General features: G+C 42.1%; 2 protein-coding genes across 2 annotated transcripts in view; both read left to right on the forward strand.

Annotated features, from left to right (window-relative positions):
• The first annotated feature begins 5669 nt into the window (after positions 1-5669).
• fah (fumarylacetoacetate hydrolase (fumarylacetoacetase)) overlaps positions 5670-24485 on the forward strand; it is a 625231-nt gene continuing 606415 nt past the window's right edge. The window contains exon 1 of the mRNA XM_050041455.1: positions 5670-5674. The gene's annotated coding sequence lies outside the window, so the exon portion shown is untranslated. The remainder of the gene's footprint in view (positions 5675-24485) is intronic.
• adamtsl5 (ADAMTS like 5) overlaps positions 13954-24485 on the forward strand; it is a 148013-nt gene continuing 137481 nt past the window's right edge. The window contains exon 1 of the mRNA XM_050049704.1: positions 13954-14703. Coding sequence (XP_049905661.1) covers positions 14684-14703 — 20 coding nt within the window. The 5' untranslated portion in view covers positions 13954-14683. The remainder of the gene's footprint in view (positions 14704-24485) is intronic.

Consider the following 24485-nt stretch of genomic DNA (forward strand, 5'->3'; position numbering starts at 1 on the left):
GTCATGCTGCTCAACAGCCAGCTAAATTGTTAAATGGCCTACTCATAACTATGCTGTGTTAAGAGTTAGCAAGCACAACGAAAATAAACTATCAACCAAACTTGATTCATATCTGACCCAGGTAGACTGCTGTTCATCACTTCTTACCTGAAGTTCAAATTCCCCTCCAGCGCACCGACTGTGCCGTCGTCATATAATGCGGCGGCCGCGGGTCTCTCCTCCTCCTGCCTCCCCTTCGTCTCATCCACCTGCTGACGGCCACCTCCGCCATCACTTCCTGCTGCGGCTGCTTTGGATGCCAGTGCGGGTGCGCTCACTGATGCTGCCACTGAAGAAGCTCCGCCATAGCCAGCAAACATCTGTGTTATTTTAACACATTTGGCAGCATCTTCCTAAAGGGCTTGTCTCTTTTTCTCTCTTATTTTTTCCGCACCTCCTTTGAGTTTCTTCTCAATTTTGTCAATCTCCTCTCTCTCTGTATGATTGATTGACTGGCAGCCGAGGCCCAAGTGGGAGGGGGCATCGGCTCTCGGCTGTAATTGGTCCAGCCCAGAATCAATCATGACTGATGGGCCGATCTACCAGTTTTGTGTACCAATAGGTATCATGACATGACTAAAAAAAAATAAAAAATAAAAAAATAAAGGCCCGGCCCAAAATTACCATCAGCCCACCGGGCAAATGCCCGGTATGCCCGATGGCCAGTCCAGCCCTGTTGATAACTCTAAATTTTCCGTAGGTGTGAATGTGAGCGTGAATGGTTGTCTGTCTCTATGTGTCAGCCCTGCAATAGTCTGGCGACCTGTCCAGGGTGTACCCCACCTCTCGCCCAATGTCAGCTGGGATAGGCTCCAGCCCCCCCGCGACCCTCAAGAGGATGAAGCGGTTAGAAGATGGATGGATGGATGGATGTTAGCACCCTCTTCCTTTTGACGGGCCCATTTAGACCATTAACATTAAAACTGACAAATTTCAATACCCTGCTCATGTAAAAAATAAATAAATCTGCAACATGTTCACCATGTGGTCTATTTGAAATGAATCTACAAAAGATATTGTCTCTCTTTCAATATGACAAAACTTAAGCACTGAATCCCTGAACGTAAGGCACCATCCAAAATCACAAAACGGGACCTACGTTTAGCACTTTCGAAAGTAAACATACTTCACTAATTCCCCGTCAAGCCTGGAGCTGTTATACAGTAGTTTGTTTAAGCACTTGTAATCACTCAGTATAGTAACATAACAAGAAAATACAGAAACACCCTCTTAAGGGAAAAACTGAGCCTAGAAACAGTGTATTAAGTGCAGCCTCAAAATGACAATTTCGCTTCTAAAGTCCACTGTCTCATCACCTACCTTGACTGAGATTCTGATGTATTGCTTATCTTTAGAAATGTGGATGTATTTGTTATTGGTGGGTAACCACTCTCGCACCTGCAACGCACACCATGGGACCCAGATGATGAGACTCATAACCCTCCGCCACTAACAGTGTGACATGTGGTGTGGAATTTGGCACTTGGAACCATCCAGACAAATCTTCTGGGAGGTGGACTGCTGCTGCTGCGCCCTGTGGTCCCAAGTATATGTCTTCACCAGTGTTGGGAACGTTACTTTAAAAAAGTAATTAGTTATAGTTACTAGTTACTTTCCCCAAAAAGTAACTCAGTTAGTAACTGGGTTACTGCACTGTAAAAGTAATTAATTACCTGGAAAAGTAACTATAGCGTTACTATTTTTTATTAAATGCTCAAATATGTCAAATTGCTTGGACAGCCCCCTTAATGGAACTGTAATGAAACTCAACATTGAATATGTTAAATGAATGAAACTGACACTTAATAGAATAAATCATTATTATTATACATTGTACACTTATCTACACTACACTCCATTGTTGTGCGTGCGTGTGTGTGAGGGAGAGGGAGTGCGGCTGTGGAAACATCCTGCAGTCCGAGATACTATCATGCGTTTGAATAACTTATTAGACGGATATATAGAGAGAAAGGCGACGTTTAGAGAGCAAGCCCAAATAAGCAACTCCACTTTGGAAACAAGTCCAAAAAACCACAACCCGTGACGACTACCAATATTTGTAAGCGACTTTACAAAAACACAAGCCTAAAGTCGCGGACCTGACAAACCTGCTTGTGAATACCCGCCCTACTCTGCCTCTGATTGGTTTATGATGAAATTTTCCTCTCCCTAAGCCAATCATCATCACTTATGCTTCCCCCTCACCTGCCCTCACCAAAGAAGAAACACTTTAAAGCTCCGCTGAGAAGGAGCTGGTCTGAGTGAAAGCCGCTTCAGTGAACTGAAGTAAAGCCGAGTAACGGCGCATTTTATTGTGAGTAACCATAACGGCGTTATAACGGGGGAGACAGTAACTTTTTTGATTAGTCGTTACTGAAAAAAGTAGTGCCGTTAGTAACGCCGTTATTTATAACGCCGTTATTCCCATCACTGGTCTTCACTTGTGATCAGACATGGCTTTCTGTTGAGTACTGCATCCCAACATTCTTGATAATCTGCGTGAGTCTGATCTGCGTCGTACATGAGTGTGCAGTGCAGCGGTAGAGTGGGAGTATGTGCTGTGTCAAAGTGTAACCTGACCCACAATTCCCATTCAATCCAGGCCTGTTTGAGATGGGACTCTTCTGGTGTGAACTGGAGCCAGTAGACCAGTGCCTGCTGTGTGCTCACTGTGTCTTGGAGCAACTGTGGCATCATGCTTTGTGGAGGGTCCTCAGGGAAGTCCAAATTATAGTCCATCTTGGGTATACATGATCTTAGCCTTAAGTGGACACAATATGTCTCTTCCCAGTAGGTTTACTGGAGTATGGGCTGAATAGAGCAAGGGTGCGAATATGACTTTTCCTAGAATGAGCATTGGAACGGGCTCCGTTAGTGGTATGACTTGTGATTTCCCAGAGAAGCCTACTGTTTTTACGGATGAGTTGGAGAGGGGGAACCTGGAGCCTTCTTTCCCAATGCATGAATACGTAGCCCCTGTGTCTACCATGAAGGGGTATTCACGTTAGTGTATGACAACTGGTATGGTTGGTTCGTCATGTGGCTGCAACAAGATAACTGGTGACATTATTTCCCCCTCAGGCTCCTCTGGGAAGCCCTACCACGGGTGCCCTTGCTCTGTGCTGGACCAGTTCTCTGCTGGACCCGCCCATGGGTTGACAGAGCATTCTCGTCGTCGGTGGCCTGGTTGACCACATCCCAGCACAAGTTGTCCGCTACAGCAGAATTTGCTCCTGGGTAGCCTGTGCTCATTTCTTGCGGGCCTGGTGGGCGATAGGGTGCAGTCTGTTGGTAGGCCTGTGGCTGGGGTGGCTGAGGGGCCGATTGGAAGGTTGGGCCCTCTTTCCATCTGCCACGAATTGCTGTACCTCCCCTGAGCATGTCCCGGCCCCGCCCCCTCGGGGGCCACTGACCGTTGTTGTTTCAAGGTGCTTGGTGTGGGTAGTAGTAGTAGTGGTGATGTGTATTGACAGGGCTGGCGTACTCTGTTGCGCTCGGGTCTGAGGGGGCCATCTGTTCGGCCATTTGAGGCGTCGTCTGGGGTTGAACAGGTTGAGGAGCTGCCTGGTTTGCCATGATGATGGGAGCTTGAATTTTTTTTTTCTCTTTTTCTGTTTTTGGCAAGCTTGCTCAGTTCTCCCAATTGCAGCTGTGTCAGCTCCTTGGCCAGTTGTTTGTTGTCATCTTCTTGTTTCTTCTTCTCTTTTCTATAGTGTTCCACGTGATCGGCCAGTTCATCTTCATCAATTCCACCACGCCATCCAGGCGTCGCTGCACATCTTCTGGCATGGCCTTTTAAGCCATCATCTTGAATAGACTCTGGGTTGTTTTATTAGCATTCCATGCTTCTCCCGTCTCTTCCTTCCATCACCGCTGGAAGTTATGCAGGAACCTGGAGGGACAATCGTCATCTTTCAGTGTTTCTCCTTTCAGCTTGGAAGGGTCTCTCTTTTCTGGGTACTGTTTCCTTAGCTGCTGCCACACCCTGTTGCGGTGTTGTCCAAAGTCTTTATCATCGTATGCGTTGCTAGTCGCTGCCGGGCCCAAACGAGCCTCGACAAACATGTTGTGGATGGTTTGTTTTCCTGCCACATACGTGAGCAGAGCCTTGACTTCCAATGCCATTATCCATTTATCAGGCCCATCTGTGAGGACTGGCAGGCGCTCGGCCAGCCCTATCATATCCATGAAGGGCCATAGCTCGTATTGGGCTCGTCCTGAGGCTCTCGTCACTATGGGGCACATGGGCTCTGGTTCCGTGTCACTTTCATCCTCAGAATAGACAGGCCCCTTGACTTTCTTCCCTCCTCTTAGCGTCATTCCATTACCACCTTCGCTCAGGTACCCTTTATCTCTTCTTTCTTCACGCCCTCTCCCAGCGAGTGTCTTGCCTGCTGGCTCTGTCTTGCTTGTCTCTAGGGTACCTTGAAGTTGCAGTGTGATGCGCTCACTTGAGGCGCCTGCTGGGGGCTCACTCTCTCTTTGTTGGGGAGCCTTTGAGCTGTCCAATTGTTTCTCCAGTTGGTCTATCTCTTGGGTCATTCCTTGCATTCTCTGGTCGCATTCTCTCATGACCCAGTTGTTTTTCCAGTTGGTCTATCTCTTGGGTCATTCCTTGCATTCTCTGGTCGCATTCTCTCATGGTCTCATCCCAGAGTTGTAGTAGGTCTGTCCGCCATACGTCTTCTGGCAGTGACCATCTAAGGGTGCCGGCCCTTGGGCGTCGGTCCTCACCATCAGTCTGTCGGGTGGCTGTCATTTGGTCTCTGGTTGGCGGTGGGTCAGTGGGAATCATTCGGCACATCTCGTGGGTCATGTCGTCAATTTCTGCCTCTAGGCGTTCCAGCCGTATTTGTCTTTCTAGGTCAGCCATTGATTTTCTTCTCAGTGCTGCCTCCTCCTTTCGCTCCCTCCTGTGCAGCTCAGCTGGGTCTCATGCTCTTACTGTCAGGGTGCTTGTATTTCTGCAGAATTTGTGGGCTTTAGACCGTCCTTCCTTGAGATGCATCTGCCCACCGTCCTCTTTGCCTGGCCCTTTACCTCTTTCCAGTTGTTCTCTGGCTCGGCTGTGGTCCTTGCCATCCTGCTCTGCCACTGCTGCCTCCCTTTGTGACCCAAGCTGACTCTCTTCATCTCGGCATGAGTCTCTCTGGCGTAGCGTAGCCTCCAGCTCCCTGTCGGGGCCCATTACCTCGTCTTCTGAGGCTTCACTGTCAGTTGTCCACTTTTCTTCCTCTGATTCCGCGTCAGTGAGTGGCGGCGACTGTATTGTGTAGTTTACTATGTGGTCTGGCCAGTCTGCGCTTTTTGCTTTTGGGTTCAGTCTTCAGTCTATTGGCCAGTGTCACTGTAAGCTTTCCTTCCAGTTGGCCCTTCATTGCCACTGCTTCTTCCTCCCTCAGTGGGTACTGTCCTGCCTCTGACAGTGGTGTGTCCTGTGGGTATGGGGGTGGTGCTGCTGGTAGGGGTTGTGCCGTGGGTATCACGCCTATGTGTGTCTGTGGTTCCTCTGTGTGCTCCCTGTCCTCTAGCTGCATTATTTGCTTCCTAGTCCTTGCTTGTCTGAACCAGCCCAACACTTCCCTTTCCTTAGCCCTTTTGTTATTTTTCTTGTAGCTGGCTTTTGTCTTTGACCTCAATATGTCTCAATTCTGTCTCCATTTCATCACAGCATGCCAGATTGAAGGTACCATCTTTAGGCCAGCGATTTTTTCCTGATGTGCCATTTAACCACACAGCGTTGAATTTGGTTCTTTCAAATCGGGTGTTGCTGTATTACTACCTCCACGGGGCTTATGACTCCTTTTTCCATCTTTCCCTGGTTGGCCCCCATGAAGCCCTGTTTAACTTCGCTTACCCTTGGGATCTCTGGCTGTTCGTCTGTTTCTTTTGTGCATATTAACACTAGTATTTTCCCTACTGTGATAGCAGTTTTATATTTCTTTTCTCTCCACGGGTTATATTCTAGCTTGTTTGATCCATCTCCTTGAGGGACTTTGGTTAAACAGCCAAATTTTCCTGTCTCCCACTCAACCCTTCTGGGCACGACAACAATTTGTAACCGTGGGGCAAATCCTACCCCGTCTTCTAGACTTGGTAATATCACCTGGTTCAGAGGAAACGAAGCTACTGGTCCACTCTTATAATTATCGCACAGGTACTGCAGTAGCGGGTCTAGTGAATAGGGAATCCACAATTTGCGCAAAATTGTCTCCCACGGTACACCTGGAAATTCCTCCCATTCTTGTCTCAAATTTGTGAATTTAGAGATTATCCAAAGTTTTAGTCGTATCAGTTGCTCATCCTGCCACTGCTCCACACCCTTGTCATCTATATAGGTTCTTTCTAACCAAAAGTGTGTTCTTATACCTCGGGTTTCCACAGAGCCTTCTGTTGTGCAGTGTTCCTCAGCCCAAATCTCATCTTCACTACTGCCTCCCTCTTCCATCTAATTTTGTATGATACCCTTTTGCTCCCAGTCTTTATTTTTACGTTACATTTATCTCTTTATTTTAATATTTATCTCATATACCCATTTTACTGTTTATTTCTACTCTATTTTATCCACCCCCTGATCCACTCCTCTAGTTCTGATGTCGTTAGTCTGTTGTGTCAGCAGTCTTTATACATTTTTACATTTTTATTCACTCTTACTATATTTACAACAACTTTATCTATCACTCTATAGTATAGTTTTACACTTTGATCGATCGTTGCCGCCGTCCCGTAGGCCCCTTAGCGGCGCACGCTGTAACTCTGTGTTTTACTTTGATCGCCGTCCTGTAGGCCCCATAGCGATTCTCTTTTTCTTTTTACTGTCGCCGTCCCATAGGCTCCTTGCAACTTCTCTTTAATTCAACTATCGGCATTCTGCTTGTGCAGACCTGTTCTCTAGTGGAGCACCTCAGCTCTCTATGCTGAGGCACCACAAGACTAACAGCGGTATCCACAGAAGCTTTTATGAATTATCTCTTTCTTTGTTTAAATCACAAAAGTTACTTTTGTCATCTTATGCACTTCTTACACTTATTTGCTACACTTACTTGCAATTACTCTTAACAATGACTCAAATTATATCCCATACTAGTTCAGCTTGTTACAATGCATTCAACACACACACATTCACTCTTTCCACACCATGGTCACACCTGTTGCAATAGACTCAGCTGTCTACAGTGACGTTAGTTGTGTCTCAATGTTTCATTAATTTTAAAACAATTATCATATCGTAATTAGGTTCTTTAAAAAACGAAGTTGCCAAATACCTTTGACCTGGGCGGCACCCGTCACTGCACCCCAGACGCACCCGGTTTAGGCAGAAAAGGGCTCTGCTTACCTTTGGTGGCCACCTGTACGTCTGGTGCGCAGTCCAGTGCTCCCAGTCTCTGGATCTGACCTCCTCGCCCTCCTGGCTGGCTCACCATTTGATGAAGCAAAAAATCAATGCCTGAAGCTGGGTCAGATGGCTCCAGGCCTCGCCTTCAATGCCTTTAGTTGGACTTGCCTTTACTCAAAAAGTATCTTTAGACTCAAAAGGATAGTACTCAGAAAATCACTGGAGACATGTAGAATCAGATGCAACCGAGTTTAACGTGTTCACAAGCAACAGCACATACAACTCATGAGTCAAGCTCCGGAGCAAGACTCAAGTTTCACTCTCTGCGCTCTCCCTTTTATGCTGGTGAAGATTCTGCTGAATCTCCACCTTTTTTCCTTAACCCTTCCCACTTGACCCAGAACATGGTTTTCCCCTTTGCTGAGTCAGATCTAAACGGTGTAACCTTTTCGAGCCACCTGGGTATGATTCAGACTGGCGTACCAGACTATATCAGTCCGGGCTGGAATTCCCCAAACTTCCCCACCATTATGTTCGAGCCAAGTTTCACTTTATTTTTAAAAAATATTGAATCCTAGGTACTTTCCATTTTAGTCCCAAGTGCTTACATGCAGTACGTGACCAGATGTGTGTGTGTGTGTGTGTGTGTGTATGTGTGTGTGTATGAGTGCAATACATGAGTACATGAAACAATGTGTAAATGAGTGAAAATGAGTATATTAATTCAACATATATTTCAAACTTAATCAACTTATGTCGGTGAATACTTACTGATTGTTATTTTAATCACTCTTTGCAGTTAAGGCTCATTTTACACTACAAGTTTATTGGAACACAAATTGATTTGTTTTTTGAAAATAATCCTGACCAAACATCGGCATCTGTGAGGTGAGAAGCTTTTAAAGCCTTTTTAAAAGGCCAAATGATAAGCTTTACAAGCTTTAAATAGAAATCCCAAAAACTGGAAATGGAACAGCTTGAAAAAAGCAATAAAAGAAATTGAAAACCAGATTTACCAGAATCCTAACCAACAGCAAATTATGGAGCTTCATAAACTGAGGGCAAAGTATAATGTTTTATCTACAAATAATGCCACAAGGAGCTTGTTGAGACTAAGACAATCCTTTTATGAGCAAGGCGAAAAGGCCAGTAAGTTGTTGGCCTGGCGCATTAAACAGATGCAAACAGAAAGAACGATAAACTCAGTTCAAACAGACAAAGGGATGATAACTTCTGACCCAAAAGAAATCAGTAACACATTTTTAAATTTCTATCACAAATTGTATAGCTCTGAATATTCAGATTCAGCTCCAAATCATCAAAAAAAAAAATTCTAGACTCATTGGATTTTGTTCCCTTAGACAAGGATTCTTTCGGCTCATTAGAGTTTAATCTTGGAACCAGGGGCGGAAATCCCGGGGGGGACAGGGGGGACATGACTCCCCCTTCAGTAAAGCTGTCCCCCCCTAGAATAATTTGAGACACAATTAATAATTTTTGAACAATGCAGTAGTATTTATTGAAAGCACAATGTAAGCGGTGCTCATTATAATCGCGCAATAATGTGCTATTTAAATCTTAAAAGATTTAGTCCCCCCCTCCCATTCCTAGTAGTGGTATATCCCACACTCTTTCCAACGGGCGGGGCTGCTTGGCAGCAGTAGCAGCGTGTGGCTGGAACCGCTGCCCACATCGCGCATCGCAGGGTAAGATGTTCACTCACACAGACACAGTTTAACTTACACAAGTTACAACACATCCCATTTACTGTTACAACAAGCCCCAGGCCCAGGCTGATAATATAAACTGTCTGCAACATTTCTCCTGCATTGTTCAAAAGCCTACTCAATTACGAGTGCTGCTAAGCTAAAAGCTAATGATTAAGCTCAGAGTTTAGTGATAGTCAGAGAGGACAGGAGAGAAAGAAGAGGGAGAGGACAGGACAAGAGCAGTCAGTGGTGGAGCGGCTCGTAGCTAATGGGTACCTGTCTGTAGGCTCTCCACCTGTCAGTGAGACAAACATGAAAGACGTGCAGTCTAACTGACAAGGAGCCGTCATTACGCTCGACTATTACGCACGGTTGTGATGGAGCGGCTCGTAGCTATGGGTACCTGTCTGTAGGCTCTCCACCTGTCAATGAGACAAACATGAAAGACGTGCAGTCTAACCGACGAGGAGCGGTCATTACGCGCGACTATTACGCACGGTTGTGATGGAGCGGCTCGTAGCTAATGGGTACTGTCTGTAGGCTCTCCACCTGTCAGTGAGACAAACATGAAAGACGTGCAGTCTAACCGACGAGGAGCGGTCATTACACGCGACTGTTACGCACGGTTCTGAGGTGCGCAGCGGCAGATTTCATAGCACACTGTTTATAAACCAGTTAACCAGTTTAATTGCAGGAAATGTTTAGTTGTTAAGCCATTTCTCATAAGTATAGACATTCACTCTGCCTGTTGGAGAGATAGAGAGAGGATTAAAGCGTCAAATTGCGGTAGAAGATGCTGTAGACAGGCTACAACTTTTTTTCCTTGTCCCCCCCTGGAATTATTCTCTAAAATTTTACTGTTTATTGTCCCCCCCAACTATGAAATGGGATTTTCGCCCCTGCTTGGAACCCAGGAACTGTCTGAGGCTATATCCAATCTGAAGGGAGGAAAAACTCCTGGATCAGATGGGATCCCAGTCGAAATATATAAAAAATTTAAAACTAAATTGATACCACCACTACTTGAGATGTATCAAGAATCATTCAATAATGGAGTCCTCCCTTTCTCTCTCAATACAGCAATAATTACATTACTATTAAAACCTGAGAAGTCACCAAATCAATGTGGATTTTACAGGCCAATATCTCTTATCAATTATGATCTTAAAATACTGTGTTAAGTACTGGCTATGAAGTTGGAACTTATTTTACCTAAAATGGTTCACTCCGACCAGAATGGATTTATACAGGGAAGGCAGGGCTTTCACAACATAAGGAGAGTGCTTAACATTCTCTTTGAGAAATCTGGCCTCCCGGCCACGCAGTCCTGTCGTTGGACACAGAGAAGGCCTTCGACAGGATAGAGTGGTCGTACCTATTTGAAGTCCTACAGAGGTTTGGCATTGGGGGAAATTTTCTCAGGTGGATTCGCCTTCTCTACTCTAACCCACAAGCTGAAATCTTAACCAATGGCTTTATATCCAATCCTTTCAAACTTAATCAAGGCACGAGACAGGGTTGTCCCTTATCTCCCGTGTTGTTCACCTTGGCTATTGAGCCTCTGGCCATGGCACTTCGCAATCACAACAATATAAAAGGAGTAACGGCTGGAGATATTGAACACCACATAGCCCTGTACGCTGATGACGTTATTTTGTTTTACTCCAGTTTAAAACAAACCTTACCTGCCTTACTTGATAGGCGCTTTTGGCGTCTTTTCAGTTTATAAAATAAATAATGATAAATCTGTAATAATGTTTTTGACAGAAAAAGAGAGACTTATCCCTCCAGTTCCAACTCCATTTGTAGTGTCAAAAGAAGGGTTTATTTATCTAGGGGTTAAAATCACGCCCACTGTCAATGAAATCATCTCAGCGAACTATAACCCCCTTATGCAGTTATACAGCTTATAAATAGGTGGACAAAATTACCAATATCCTTGATTGTACACATCAATATCCTAAAAAAGACAATTTTACCTAAATACTTGCACCTCTTCCAATCAATCCCACTCTCTCCTCCATTCTCTCTCTTTCAATCATTAAAGAAAACATTTTCAAATTTCATTTGGAACAATAAACGACCAAGACTCAGGCTTTCCTTGTTATATCTGCCATATGACAGAGGTGGTTTGAAATTACCAAATCTCTTATGGTATTTCTGGGCAGCTCAGATTAGAGCAAGCATGTTTTATTTCGTTAAGGACCACTCCCCAGTATGGGTAACAATTGAATCTCACTTGATCTCAGTCCCTTTAAACCTGTATATGTACTCAGCAGAGAATAATAATAATAATAATTAAACAGACAAAAAAAACCTTTCTGGAGAACACAATAACAATTTGGCATAATGTTCTATTATATATTGATGAAACACAACAACTATTGCAATTTTCACCTATTTTTGGTAATGATAACTTCCAACCGGGCAGAGCAGATCCAGGCTTTAAACTCTGGTCCACTAAAGGTATATCTAAGGTGTCTGACCTTTACAATGGATCATGCCATTTGAAGAACTTAAAACCACATATGATATCCCCACAAAGCACTTTTTCAAATATCTCCAATTACGAAGTTTTATAATGTCTAGACAGGGTAATAGTTTGGAGCTACCACCTTTATCTACACTGGAAGAAATAATTTTAAAGCATCTTGAAAACAGGGGGCAGGTGACCATATTATATAATCTATTTGTCAGCAAGTCTGCTTTAATCCCGATATTCCTGACACGTGTATTAAATGTAATCATCAGAAGGGGTCACTGATCCATTGTATGTGGGAATGCCCTCTGTTAATTGGTTTTTGGGGAAAGGTTTTGGATCTAATCAGTTGTATTATTGGTAAAGACGTACCCTGTAACCCTAAAACATGCATTCTAAATATTTACCCAGATGATTTTGTCATTTCAAACAATGGAAGGTCCCTGCTGAATATTTGTTTACTTGAAGCTAAAAGGTGTATTACCCGCTCATGGAAGAATCAATCAATTGGTGGAATTGGTGGTTGAAGGGAATGTCCTTTAATTTTGCCCTTGAAAATTTAAGTTATTTCACTAAAAATAAACTGGATATGTTTTGGAAAATTTGGTATATATATATATATATATATATATATTTGTTTTTTACAATTATTTGGAACAGAATGAGATCCAAATTGATGCTTGGAATGACGAACTGAATTGAGTGCAAATGGCTGTTTTTTTTCTTCTTTTTTCTACCGATTATTCATTATTTTATTTATTTATTTTTTGTTCATTATGTTTGTCAATGTATTTGCCTTCTCTCGAAAAATACAATAAAGAGATGTTTTTTGTTAAAAAAAGATACATTTTCCTTTTCCAAATAGTCTTATTTCTTTCCTCAATGCTAACTGAAACAACATAAAACCAACCGACTAGTTTAATATTCAAACATCTTTTAATGTTTGTCTTTGGTGGAACCATTGTAATAAATTCTATTAAATGAGGGTAGTCCAGGCTAAATAAAGGTAAATGTAAATTAAAAGGACAGCCAGCATAGTTTTGAGGAGCAAAAAAATAATAATCCTAACAAAACTGTTAATGAAAAAACATGGCATTTTGTCCCATATAATAAAACAAATAAGAGTTAAGCAGAAAAATGATGAGAGCTAGTGGTGTGCCATAAAATCTTGAACCAATCTCAGCGTAATAGAATATAATTCATTCTACTGTATTTAACTATATGAGATAAGTTAGCTCTTGCAGACCTACTAACGCGTATAATGTCCTGCACACCCTGCCTGATAAAACCTTCTTTTTCCAGCTGTTAGGAGCAGCAACATTGTTTTTTTGTCATTTCTACTGCTAGTTCATAGCCTTTCTTTAGAGTAACAGGCAAAGAAACAAGCCAGCCTTTTATTGTAGATGTGGTTTGCAAGCTCCTTCTCCACAACACCTCCTCTGTTTTCCACTATTCCACTGTACCTCACTGTTTCTTCCTTTACCTCCCTTTATTTAAATGTACCCCTGCAGGGTGACCTGTCAATAGTTTTGTCTTTTCCCCATATGTTTTCCACCCTTGACATTAATGGATGCTGTGGTTGGTTTGTGGCATGACAGCTTTTCTACAGTGTTTAAAATGTGATAATAACCCACCATTGTGTAGTATAATATTGAAATACCATTTTATACTTGAGAAACTATTTAATTTCAGTGCCTTATGGTAGGGTGATATGGAGCTTTGGCTCAATTTATCTCACAGCATTTGTCAGATTTTGCCCCATAGCCACCATTTTGGAAAAAAAAAACTGGCTGGATTAGCAACTCAAGCTAATCATTATAAATGATATCCATTTTTAGACCTGGATACAATTACTTGTGTCATAACAATCATTTTACTTGACATGCTGAAAAATAACTTTTACAAGCAAAAACAGTTTTATGTGTAAATATGGAGCCTATGTAGTGAATGTGAACATGAATATCATAAAATATCACGGCAGTCAAATAAACATCGGACATTTCCAAAATAATCGGGAGCTCCAAAAATATTTTTTTCTGAAAGCACCAGAATAATCCTAAAAAAAAGAACATTTAAAGTCAGTTGTTCTGAGTTTTTACTTTATTTTTTATTTTTTTTAGACAAAAACTGGATTCTTCACTTTGTCCTCAGATGCATTTTACTTACTGTACAAGCCCTGGTTACTCTGAATTTGTGTTTTTTTTCTTTTCTTTTTTTCTATTTAAAGTGTTTGAGTTTGTCCTCCAGCGCTGTTCTTTACCTTTATGACTCCTATAGGAAATGTTGTGTCACCTCTGACATTAGAGGAGCTGCTAGGCTGTGATTGGAGGAGAGGGCGTGTTCACCGCAGGAATGTATCGCTCAGGTGGAGGGAGAAAGAGTGAGACAGAGACAGAGACGGAAGGCAAGAGCAGCAGTGCGCCCACACAGCCGTGGACGGTATGACGGTGGAACAGCGGAACGCTGCCTGTGGTTCTCTGCGCTCTTTACGGGGCTCTTCTGGCGCATTTTGGACTCGTTCAGACTGAGAGGAGGATCAGAAACAAAGAGGGAAAACACAAGGAAGAACCAGTGGAGCTATCTGCTGAGGCAGGAGTGTCTTATCGATGCAGGACAGGGCACAAGTGCAATCAACTAGGCTACCTGGAGGCGAACAGACTCTTAGACACACTTCAAGGACAACGTCGAGGCCTACTTTTGGAGTAATGTTGAACACCCATGTGAATCACAGCCTGTGGGTTTTAATGTAAGGAAGAAACAGAAAAAGGAACCTCATGTCAGAAACTACTTTTATTTGCATCTGACCGTTCAGCAGAAGATGCGCCTTTTAGTGTCCCGAAAGACAAAAGTGATGTGATGCGTTTTGGGAACTGGGTTAACAGCTCTTTTGATGCACGAACTCTGCAGCTGAGAGGGAGAAAGCAAAGTTCCTTTAACGTTTTCCTTAAAAAAAAGCAGAGGAATAGGACAGTACAGGAGGGAGTAGGATATGGATTGTGTGTCTGAGCCTGTTGGGATGCACTGCGCATCTGAGCTGCGACGTTTCGCACCATGATACAGGAACAAAGTGCACCTGACAACCAATGTAACATAGCTTAAGCCAGTCCACAAGGATCTACTATGTCCTCACTACAGACGAGGTAAGACTTTAAAATATGTCTCTGGCTGCCTGCAGAAAAGATTGCATGAGAACTAAACGATGGTGATTTATAAGTGTTGAACACTGATATGAGGTGGTCAAGTCCAGAGACAGGTAAAACTTTTCTTTTTTCTACTGTTTGTACTGTGATTGAGTTGCATCCCAGGAGGAAAATATGTGGTGGCCTTAAATATTTACCAAGCTGAAAAACCTTCAACTTTTTTGCAGCACAGTGAAGGATGGAAGGTGATAAACTCCAGGGACATTTGAGTTTTTCTCCCCTTAGTTGGAAGCTGTTTGTGGTGTGGTTCCCATCTTAACAAGAAGTTCAGAAAAAGAAAACCTCCTGAGTTTTGGATGCATGTTTGCAGCATGTCACGTATTGTTTAACTTTCGTGTTGAAGAAACTTCACCTGTTGTAGTTTAGATAATCCTGTATTCCAGTGTATTTTTTAGGCCTGGGTGCCTGAGGTTCCAGCCCTAAATGTTTTATTAATGGCCCCGAATCTAAATATATCAGCTGTATGTATAATTCAAAAATAAGAACAGGCCTTATAATAAAACAAAAAGCCCCAATTTAATAATCTGTCTTTCCATTCATGCGTGTAAGACAGAGAACACCAGTTACCACATATTCTCAATAGAACGGTTTGTATGATATCTTACGAATTATTGCCGCACAAATGACGTTACATCCTTACCATACAGTTAAGTAATTGTATGTTAAGGATAATATCATTTGTGAGGCACTACTTAACGTAAAGTGATGGAGGTTAGGTTCAGGCAAGTAAAGTTACCAAGGTTAGGTTCAGGAAAAGAAACATTGTGAGGACATACCTCAAAATGCTTCAATGTTCACTCAAAGTTCAGGGAGAACATTTGTGGAAAGTCCTGGTTTTCTCAGCTAAACATTAGGCTAATATTCAAGAGGGATTAATAACTGCAACAGACTTAATTAATATGACAACAGTGCAACAAACACACCTAACAATTATAAAATACAGAGAAACAACTAAGCAATTTAAAATTAACACCACAGCAGCAATATTGAACTTACGTCATCAGCAACTTCTGCACCAGTGATGATTGAGTCTCTAAATGAAAATTATGACTACAAAATTAGAGCCTCAGAACTAAATTGTCTATAACATGAAGAATTCACAACACTCCCATCAGCACATTGGTCACATAATCGCAGTCTTTCAAAATACGTGAGATATGTGGGAATTTGGGTGCATTACTTTTCATACAAAAACATACAAACTTTGTGCGAAGAGCCTATTATAGTATATATACTGCTGGGTACTTTTAATCTATTACGTTACGATACATCATCATTTATTAGATGATTTTATTTTGTATTTTTAATCTGAGTCCTCAAAGTACTTTGTAACTTTAAGATGTAAAGAAGTAGAATGATCCAGTGGCATAAAATGGAAATTCTCAAGAATCTCAAAATTCTCTAAATTTTAATAAGAGCAGTTGCAAAATATTCTGTTTCTACTTAATACTAACAATTACTAATATTTTTTAAATCACAAGAATGCATCCAAAAGCATAAAAACAGAGCTTGTTCATCAAAAAATTTCCTGGGGGAGGATCCAGAGAACTGGGCTAAGTCCCAGACGTTCTCAAATTCTACACACACCCCTACTGTATTGGCCTGTAGTATGTGAAAGTTTTCTCAAGGGGCAGATTTCCTATCCAGTCTGCTGTAGGCTACCTCTTGCCAGCAGGTGACATAGTCCTCCTGCCATACAGTATCTGTGATTCCACCCATCTTGCTACACTACCTTTATCTCCTAAATGTCACCGGCTATAAATACCCTGCTCATATTTGATCTAATCCCACCCCTGCTACAGAGAACATGAACGCTGAGGACTGCAGAGGGTCTGAACTCAGGTCTTGATCATTATAAATCTGTCTTTTAATATCATAAACTTCAGTTTACCTTGACCATGCCTTTTCCTCTGGATTACTCTCACATTTTTTTTTACAGAGCCATATAACATCTCATTCAGGAACCACCATAAGGCCTCCTTAAGATTTTTTGAAGTAGGGTTGTATGAGGCACTTGTCTTAAGTCAATGTATTACACACAGTAGATGTCAGTCGGCACACCCCCAGTTTGGAGAAGCAGTCAGGAGACCAACATGGAAGCTAAGCAATGTACTGCTGTGAACGGGGGTTGGCAACAAAATGTGTTTTAGCCAAAAAAAAAAACAATATCAGTTTAAACGTATGCTACATTGAGAGTATTTGAACTGTTTTACCTTTCTATCAGACAGCCGGTTCCAGTGGCCTCTGTTCTCTGTTCATGCTCTTGTTAAGTCACCAGTCTCCATTGACAAAAACAGTCATTTTAGCTTGCTGAACACAGGAGCTGCTGGTCTACCACTCCTTAAGTCAGTCGTGTAGTTTGTGTTATTGTGTGACTTTGGTGAATCCAAACTAACCCTTTTAAAGGGACATTGTGTAGCGTTTTCAGTTTATTGGCAAAAATCGATTCATAAATACGTCATCATTGGTGTATTATTATCTCCACCAATAATCTGACTTATTCACGATTTGTTTGTACATTGGGCGGGTAAGTCGTTTGGGGGGTTCCATAATGTTTTGCCATCTTGAAAATACATCTGCCAGCAAGGGACATATAGCACTACCAGGGATTAGCCTGGTAGCGTTTTCGTTGAGAGCCAGGCCAGCGCTGCGTGACTGAGAAGCCGAAGGAGAGGAGCAAGAGACCTTCGCTACTACCCTGGCAAATTTGAAAGCCTGCACTACTGCAGCATAACAAAGTCCCACTCTTTGAGCATAATGCAGGATCATGCATATGCAGCATCACGGGAGACGGAATCCTCGTCGCCAAGAAAGTGCAAAAGGGAATCAAAAAGGCAACGTGACTGGCGAATTCAAAAAACAAGGGTTAACATTGGGGTAGCCTTTCCCAGCTGGAAAGAGCTGCTGAACAAGAAAGGTTTTAAAAGTCACTTAAGGAATATCATTGTAGTTTTAAAGGTATAAATGACTTGCACAAAGAGAGCTGTAATATACCAACATAGAGCCTAATGCCTGTGTTTCATTGCACAAAGATAAAAGTTCTGTCCTAAATTCTTGTCCGAGTGTTCATTTAATGGAAAGATTTCAGAGATTAATTCCATCATAGATTTCTCAAAAACACTGCACTTAGACTTAGACTTAGAAGACCTTTAATGTCCCCGGGGGGCAATTTTGTTTGCAGCATAATACATAAAACACATACATCTACTCTGTAGATACGATGACACAGATAGACTACCCAGACATATCACACATAAATTACGCATATACACACAGAATAAATAATCTAAATAGTCTAGAATAGTCTAACCAATAAAACTTTACCTTAGCTTAAGATGCACTGCTCATAATAATTTATATACATCACACCCCTGCCCATGCCTTGTTTAATTGTGTAATTGCCATAGGAAGAAATTAGTTTTTGGCCCGATTTGTTCTAATATTGGGATGTCTATAACTTCGCCCCGAGGGGAGAAGCTTAAATTCCCCTGAGAGTGGGTCAGGGCAGGAACACCGATTTCCTAATTTGGCCCTGTACCCTTGAAAAAAATATCTGCCCTAAGGCCACAGTGGCCTTGATGCCCCGCCCGCGCTGCTCCAGGTGATTTCGCGGTTTTCTCCTCTGCCTCTTTCCTGTCAACACGGCTTTGACATCTGCGTCTTAGGGGAAAAAAATGTGATGACAACATCAAATGAGACGATGCGTACATCACCAGTGGTGGGTTTGATTCAAGCCTCGCATGAACGGCTTGGACAGGCTATAACGACAGTTTGACACCAATCTATCACCAGCCAACCAGGAGACTTCATCAAACTCCCAGGAAGGGATTGGTACCGAGACCCGGTATTAAACAACCCAAGGTAAATTTAATCAAGACTGTAATAATAGTAAGCTCCGCCATTATCTGCGTTACTTTTTAGAGTTTCGGTTTCATGTAGCCTATCATCATTCTGCAGCGGTGGGGCCGTGGTGCAGATGCAGGGAATATATAACTTCAAGATCACTCTAGTTAACGACAACTACGCTTGTTACTGCGAGTAAGTGCGATAAAACCTCTGCCAGTAAAAAGCCAATACTTTATCAATACATGTGATCAGCATGTAGAAAGCCATATTTCAACCCGCTCTGTCCGCAGTCTCTCATTCACCACTATTATGATTTACGGTCACGGTCGACACAAGCACATCGCGCTCGCAGTGCTAACAGCAAAGTGTTAAAGACAAACTAAATGAAAGCTGTCTTGTATGTAGGCTAACACTTTATCTGAACATGCACCTGAGGCAGCCGACCTGCAGACAGTGAGTGTCCTCAGTAGAGGGGGGACAGAGAGCAGGATCAATGACTGATACTGATGTCTGTGTTCTTCGTGTTTAGATAATGTGACTTTCTTCGCTCAGTATTGTGATGTCAGGAGGAATATATATTCCAGTGAAATATTATTGGGTTTTAAATAATGTCTTTGTTGTTGTAAACATGACTGTTGCTGCCATGGACTGTATAAAACTATATTCTGTGTAACTGAACTATAAGGAAAGCATCAGGAGGTGAGGTGTGTGCATGTGTGTGTGTGGAGGAGAGGAGAGAGGGAGATGCTGGTAGAGAGATAGTGTGTGTTATTAGATACTGTTAATGTCACTTATTATGCTTCTGTGCGTTGATAGCTGTTTTTTGTCTGTTTCTGCATTATGTTGAGGAGGGCCATGCCTGTAAATGTATGCAAAAAAAAAAAAAAAAAGCGGATTGGTTGCTCGCTGTTAAAAATGTGGCCCATTGACATTATCTGGTTTTGAAATGCGACCCAGTTGAAATAGTAATTTAATAGCCCTGCTGTAGTTTGTTTGTTTGTTAGCTATCTAACAACACATCAAAAATAATTGTAAGCCAGTCTTGTTCAGTGAATCAGTTTATCATGTACACTCAAAACAATTGGAAACATTGGAAAATATCAGAATTTTATCTCAAAAACTGAATTTTTTTTTTTACAGCATTTTGAATTTTGCTCTCATGCAAACAATTGGAGTCAATGCAAAAATGGCATTTTTAAACATCAGTTTTTCACTTATGGAGCCAATCAATCATTATTAAAAACAAATGACCAACATCTCCATGCTGTCTAGATGCAATTTGTGTATTTTCGGATTTTTGTCTTAATAACTGAATTTTTGACAGCCGTTTGAAATCTGCCTTTACACACTAACAGCTGCTGTCTTGCACACAGGTGACTGGCTTAGTCAATTTGAAGCTACATGTGACATTTCCGTTTGCCAATTAGCTCAGTGAGATAGAGGATGGTTCTTGGTGTTGAAGATTGTCATTTTCATAAAGGTCCAGTCCCATGCCAGATGTACTCAACTGGAAACACAAGACAATAGTCCTGATGGTGGCGCTACAGCAAGCCTCTAAATTTCAAAACTTTGAAAATTCATAACAAATCAACCATATGTGCTACAGCTTTGGAACTTTCACTTTGAAATTTGCTTTTCCATGGCATGGATGGCTTCTGTCTGGCACCCTGATGCTTGGCTTAGTCAATTTTAGAAGCCACACATGGACTGTCACTTGCCAATTAGCTCAGTGAGATAGAAGACGGACCTCAGTCTCAGAAGTTGTGAGTTCAAGCCTCAGCTAAGGCAGAATGGACATTCTAATGTGAAAGTCCAATGTTCAGGCATCATGCTATGTGGATTAGAGACTACTAAGGTTAAAATAATTATGATCCAGGCAGTTTCACAGAGAGACAAATACTCTTTATCAACACTTTTCCCTGTTATCCCTTGTCTCTTTTCCCTGTTTATTTGGGTTAGCTATCAGTCAATATGCAGAGTCTATCCAATAGCTACTTTTACATTTTAAAAAATGTTTTCATCTTTGTCACCAAGTGTTTTTTTTCTGCTTAGCCTAATTTTATTTGTGTAGTTTTGCTGCTGAAAGGTAATGTTGATTTCCTTTTAAAATGAAGCTGTAATGGTGCATTTACAATTTTACAAATAGGCCTATCTCTGCTATGAATCATTATTGATTAGCATTCCAGTTATTTTCTATATTAAATGTTTGTCTATAAAATTATGTAAAATTCATATTACCTTTCCCCAATTCTAATCTGGCATCCACAAACATCTCACTTTGTCTGACTAAAGGTCCAAAACCATGATAAAGCAAGATTTGAGGAGGATATCCTCAAATCTGCGAAGGTAACTCCAACACTGATGCCTGAAACAATCAATCCATCATGAAATAGTTGTGGATTAATTATGTGTTTGATTTATTGACTAATCATTGCAGCTGTAGAATTCCTATAATGAGCTAGAAGAAGTTTTAAACATATATACCGCAGAGGTGTCTCTTGCTAATTAGCTCAGTGAGATAAAGCGTAGTCTCTTATGCTTAGAATGCCACCTTTTTTTCATCTGCCTACACTCTGCTTGTTGCTCAGAATTGCCTAATTTTGCCTAAAATTGCCCGCCCCGGCCATTGCTGTGCAGCAACTATAATTATTACTTGAGCTTAGGGCTGGGCGGTATGACAAAATTTTCATATCACGGTTTTAAGAAAAAATCGTATCGGTTTCATGGTATTTCATGGTATTTTGCTCAGGTTCGGCCAACTTAACATGCTGCTGTGTTGTGCTATGGCCTATTCAAGTGCCGGAATTTGTTATTTACCTGACAACGCCTGAACACAACACACGCTCCGCTCCATTCATTTGGGCTCCACTGACTGCATACAGAAGCGACACGTAGAGAAGCCAGCGGGGATGTTTACCGTTTGCCGAGCCGAGAGGCTGCATGTAGGCTGCATGAAATGTTAAAGCATTTTCCACCTAAGTTATTACATATATTTGAGTTATCTACAAGTTTACTGTACTGTTTGTCATCTACTCGCTTTCAAATGTCCGCCACGGACATTTACACAATGTCACGGATAAACATGGGTAAATGCATGAAAAAAAATCATCACATATCACCTCTGATAATGGTTTATTCATTTAAAAACACATTGTGCACGTTTAGCACACTATTTCATGTAGTTTTTATCTGCTGGAGGGTCGCGTAGGGGAGCGTAGCGCGACAAAAATAGAAGAGCCGCGTAAAATAGAGAGGTGTTGCGTGACAGACGGGGGTTGTCGCGCCGCTCCCGTTGCCGGTGGAGCCGCTGGAGCCGCTGATTAACAGGGGGGCGAGCTGCTACGGGACTCGCGCTGCAGACGTGTCGCGCCGCTCCCGGTGGAGCCCGGCCGTAACTGTCTCGGACTCGGGACGGGTCGTCTTCGGTCAGGAAAATGCGGCTTGAGCCGTGCTCTAGTGTGCTTACCTGTGTGTGTGCGTTTTGTCTGTGTGGGTGTGTGTGCATAGGGGCGAAACTCCGCCGTGCGCGATACAGAGGGGGCAGAGGAGAATTGTAAACGGCGGTGCGCCGCTGCTAGTTGCATACAGGGGAAACACTGCTCTTTTTGGTATGAGTTCTTCTGGGTCATCATGTACAGTTGCTTTGCTTTCAGGACTCTCTCTGGCAGCCATTCTCGCCTCTAAACTTTTCTATGCTCTCACTCTCTCCCGCTCAAGCGTGCCTGTGGTGTGCAGCGGTGAAATGGGTCCCAGCTGAAACACTTTAACGCTGCACACGTTTCGGACGTTGTTTGGGCTATTCACCGGTATTGCGGTATATGAAAAATTCATATCATAATGAAAATAAATACCAGTTTTCAGTACGAACCGGTATACCGCCCAGCCCTACTTGAGCTTGTTTTATTTATTCATTTCACAGATAGTTATACATCCTTAGTCCTTAAATTAAATTAATTATGGATGTGGACTTAAAATCATTGTTTTATTTTATGGCCTTGCTGCCCTGGCTTTTGGCCTTTGTGCCCTTAAAAAATTGACAACATGAAAGGCCAAGTGGCCTTGCCCCTAAAATGATGAAATTCCAGGCCTGGAGTGGGTGGTTATTATCCATGCAGACCTTGTCTGCCTTTTGGGTCAGCCTGGTCAGATAAAGATGGTACAGATCAGTCTGCTGCTTCCCAATAATCTTCCCACAAGTTCTCACAAGTTTCCCCAGTTTGTTCACAAACTCCCAAAATACAAAACCTACAGAGGTGCAGATGTTAAAAACCAAAGCTCCATTCCAGCTGTTGAATTAATTAGTTTTAAAGAAAAGAAAAGACTAAAAGTTGGAGCTAACAGGGATTGAAATCAGTAGCAAACTCATTTTCCCTAGGCGTTTTTCATGTCGAAATGTCCCAGTAGGAAAAGCACATTAAAATAAATGATAGCTGAATTCCATATAGATTATTCAGATTCAGGGCCCCGGGTCCTTTTTTACATATCAGGATCGTTTCTGCTCTGCCTTTGTCTGAGTGTCTACACCCTGGAAAAATTTCAGTCAATAATCCAGTCAAAGGATTGTTAACAAAACCACAGAAACTGTTACAATACAAAACCTGACATTCCACAGCTTTCAAACTAACAGGAGGTAAACACATGTTGGTGTAGGCTATAAACCACGGTTGCATCTGAGGAACATTTTGAAGAAGCCCCTCATGTCATGTCCCACTGCAACATCCTGCTCCTCTAAGTAATGTTTCCAGGTTACTTTGAACCCAGTCCTGACCTTGATGTGCTTGTGTTCTCTGTCAGAGAATTAAGTCAGTTTCAAGGTTCACTCAGATAAGAGTTTACTGCTCTGTGTTTGTCTCTCTACCCCAACCCGATGAAAAGCCTGGACTTTGAAAGGTTTGCTTCCAAGCAGGAGCATTATGGTTGTGTTTTTATACATTTGGTGCATTTCAGTGTCTGATTGTCACAATTTGATGGACAATTGATTTGGTTTTGGTGGTGATTAGGGCTGACCCAAAAAATTCGAAGCTTCGAAGCTTCGTTCGATGGGACGGGATTCGATTGTGAAAAAAAAAAAATCGAAGCTTCGGTGCTTTTTTTTTTCATTTTTTTGGGGGGAGGCCTTAAACGCAACACTAACCCCCACCAGTCCAATACTGACAACGAGCGCACTCAGAGCTGGCAGACATGTCCAAGAGGTCATCAGATGTGTGGTTGCACTTTAAAATATGCCCCGACAACCCCCAGAAAGCAGAGTGCCAGATTTGCCAAAAGCAATTGGCATATCACACCTCAACAACAAATTTGGGAAATCACTTGAAAAACGTAAGTAGTAATTAGTAGGCCTAATATTTGAAATGGATAAAGGTATTTTTTACTGGTGAGTCAAGGGAGAATAGCCTATATATCATGTAATTAAAAAAGAAAAAATCTCTGACAAGGAAATAGAAAGCCAGACGCACAATGGAGACCTGCTATTATCCTGCTTGAACACAGACGACAAAATTCTTTCAACAATGTGACTCAAAATAATGATAAAATAGATTTTATTGATGTAAAATATGCATTTTCCAGTTCCACCGGTCCGCTCTGAGACTGGTGTCAGAGACACTTCTGATGCTTTGAGTTGCGCATCTGTTTGATTGTGCTGCAGTATGCGCAGAGGGTTTTAATTTAGTGTTAAATCAAAAGTTAAACACTACTTATCACCGACCATTAGTGTTTTTTCGTTTGTGAATATTTGTATCTTAATTCTAGTGTTGGAAGAAAGTATGTTTTCGCCATAATTTTTTAAATTTTTTTAAATCCAACCCCCCCCCCCCCCCCCCCCCCCCCCCCCCCCCNCGCCACCCCCACCCCCACCCCCGTCGTCGTTGTCGAAT

Source organism: Epinephelus moara, chromosome 1, assembly GCF_006386435.1.
Source record: "Epinephelus moara isolate mb chromosome 1, YSFRI_EMoa_1.0, whole genome shotgun sequence".
NCBI classification, from domain to species: domain Eukaryota; kingdom Metazoa; phylum Chordata; class Actinopteri; order Perciformes; family Serranidae; genus Epinephelus; species Epinephelus moara.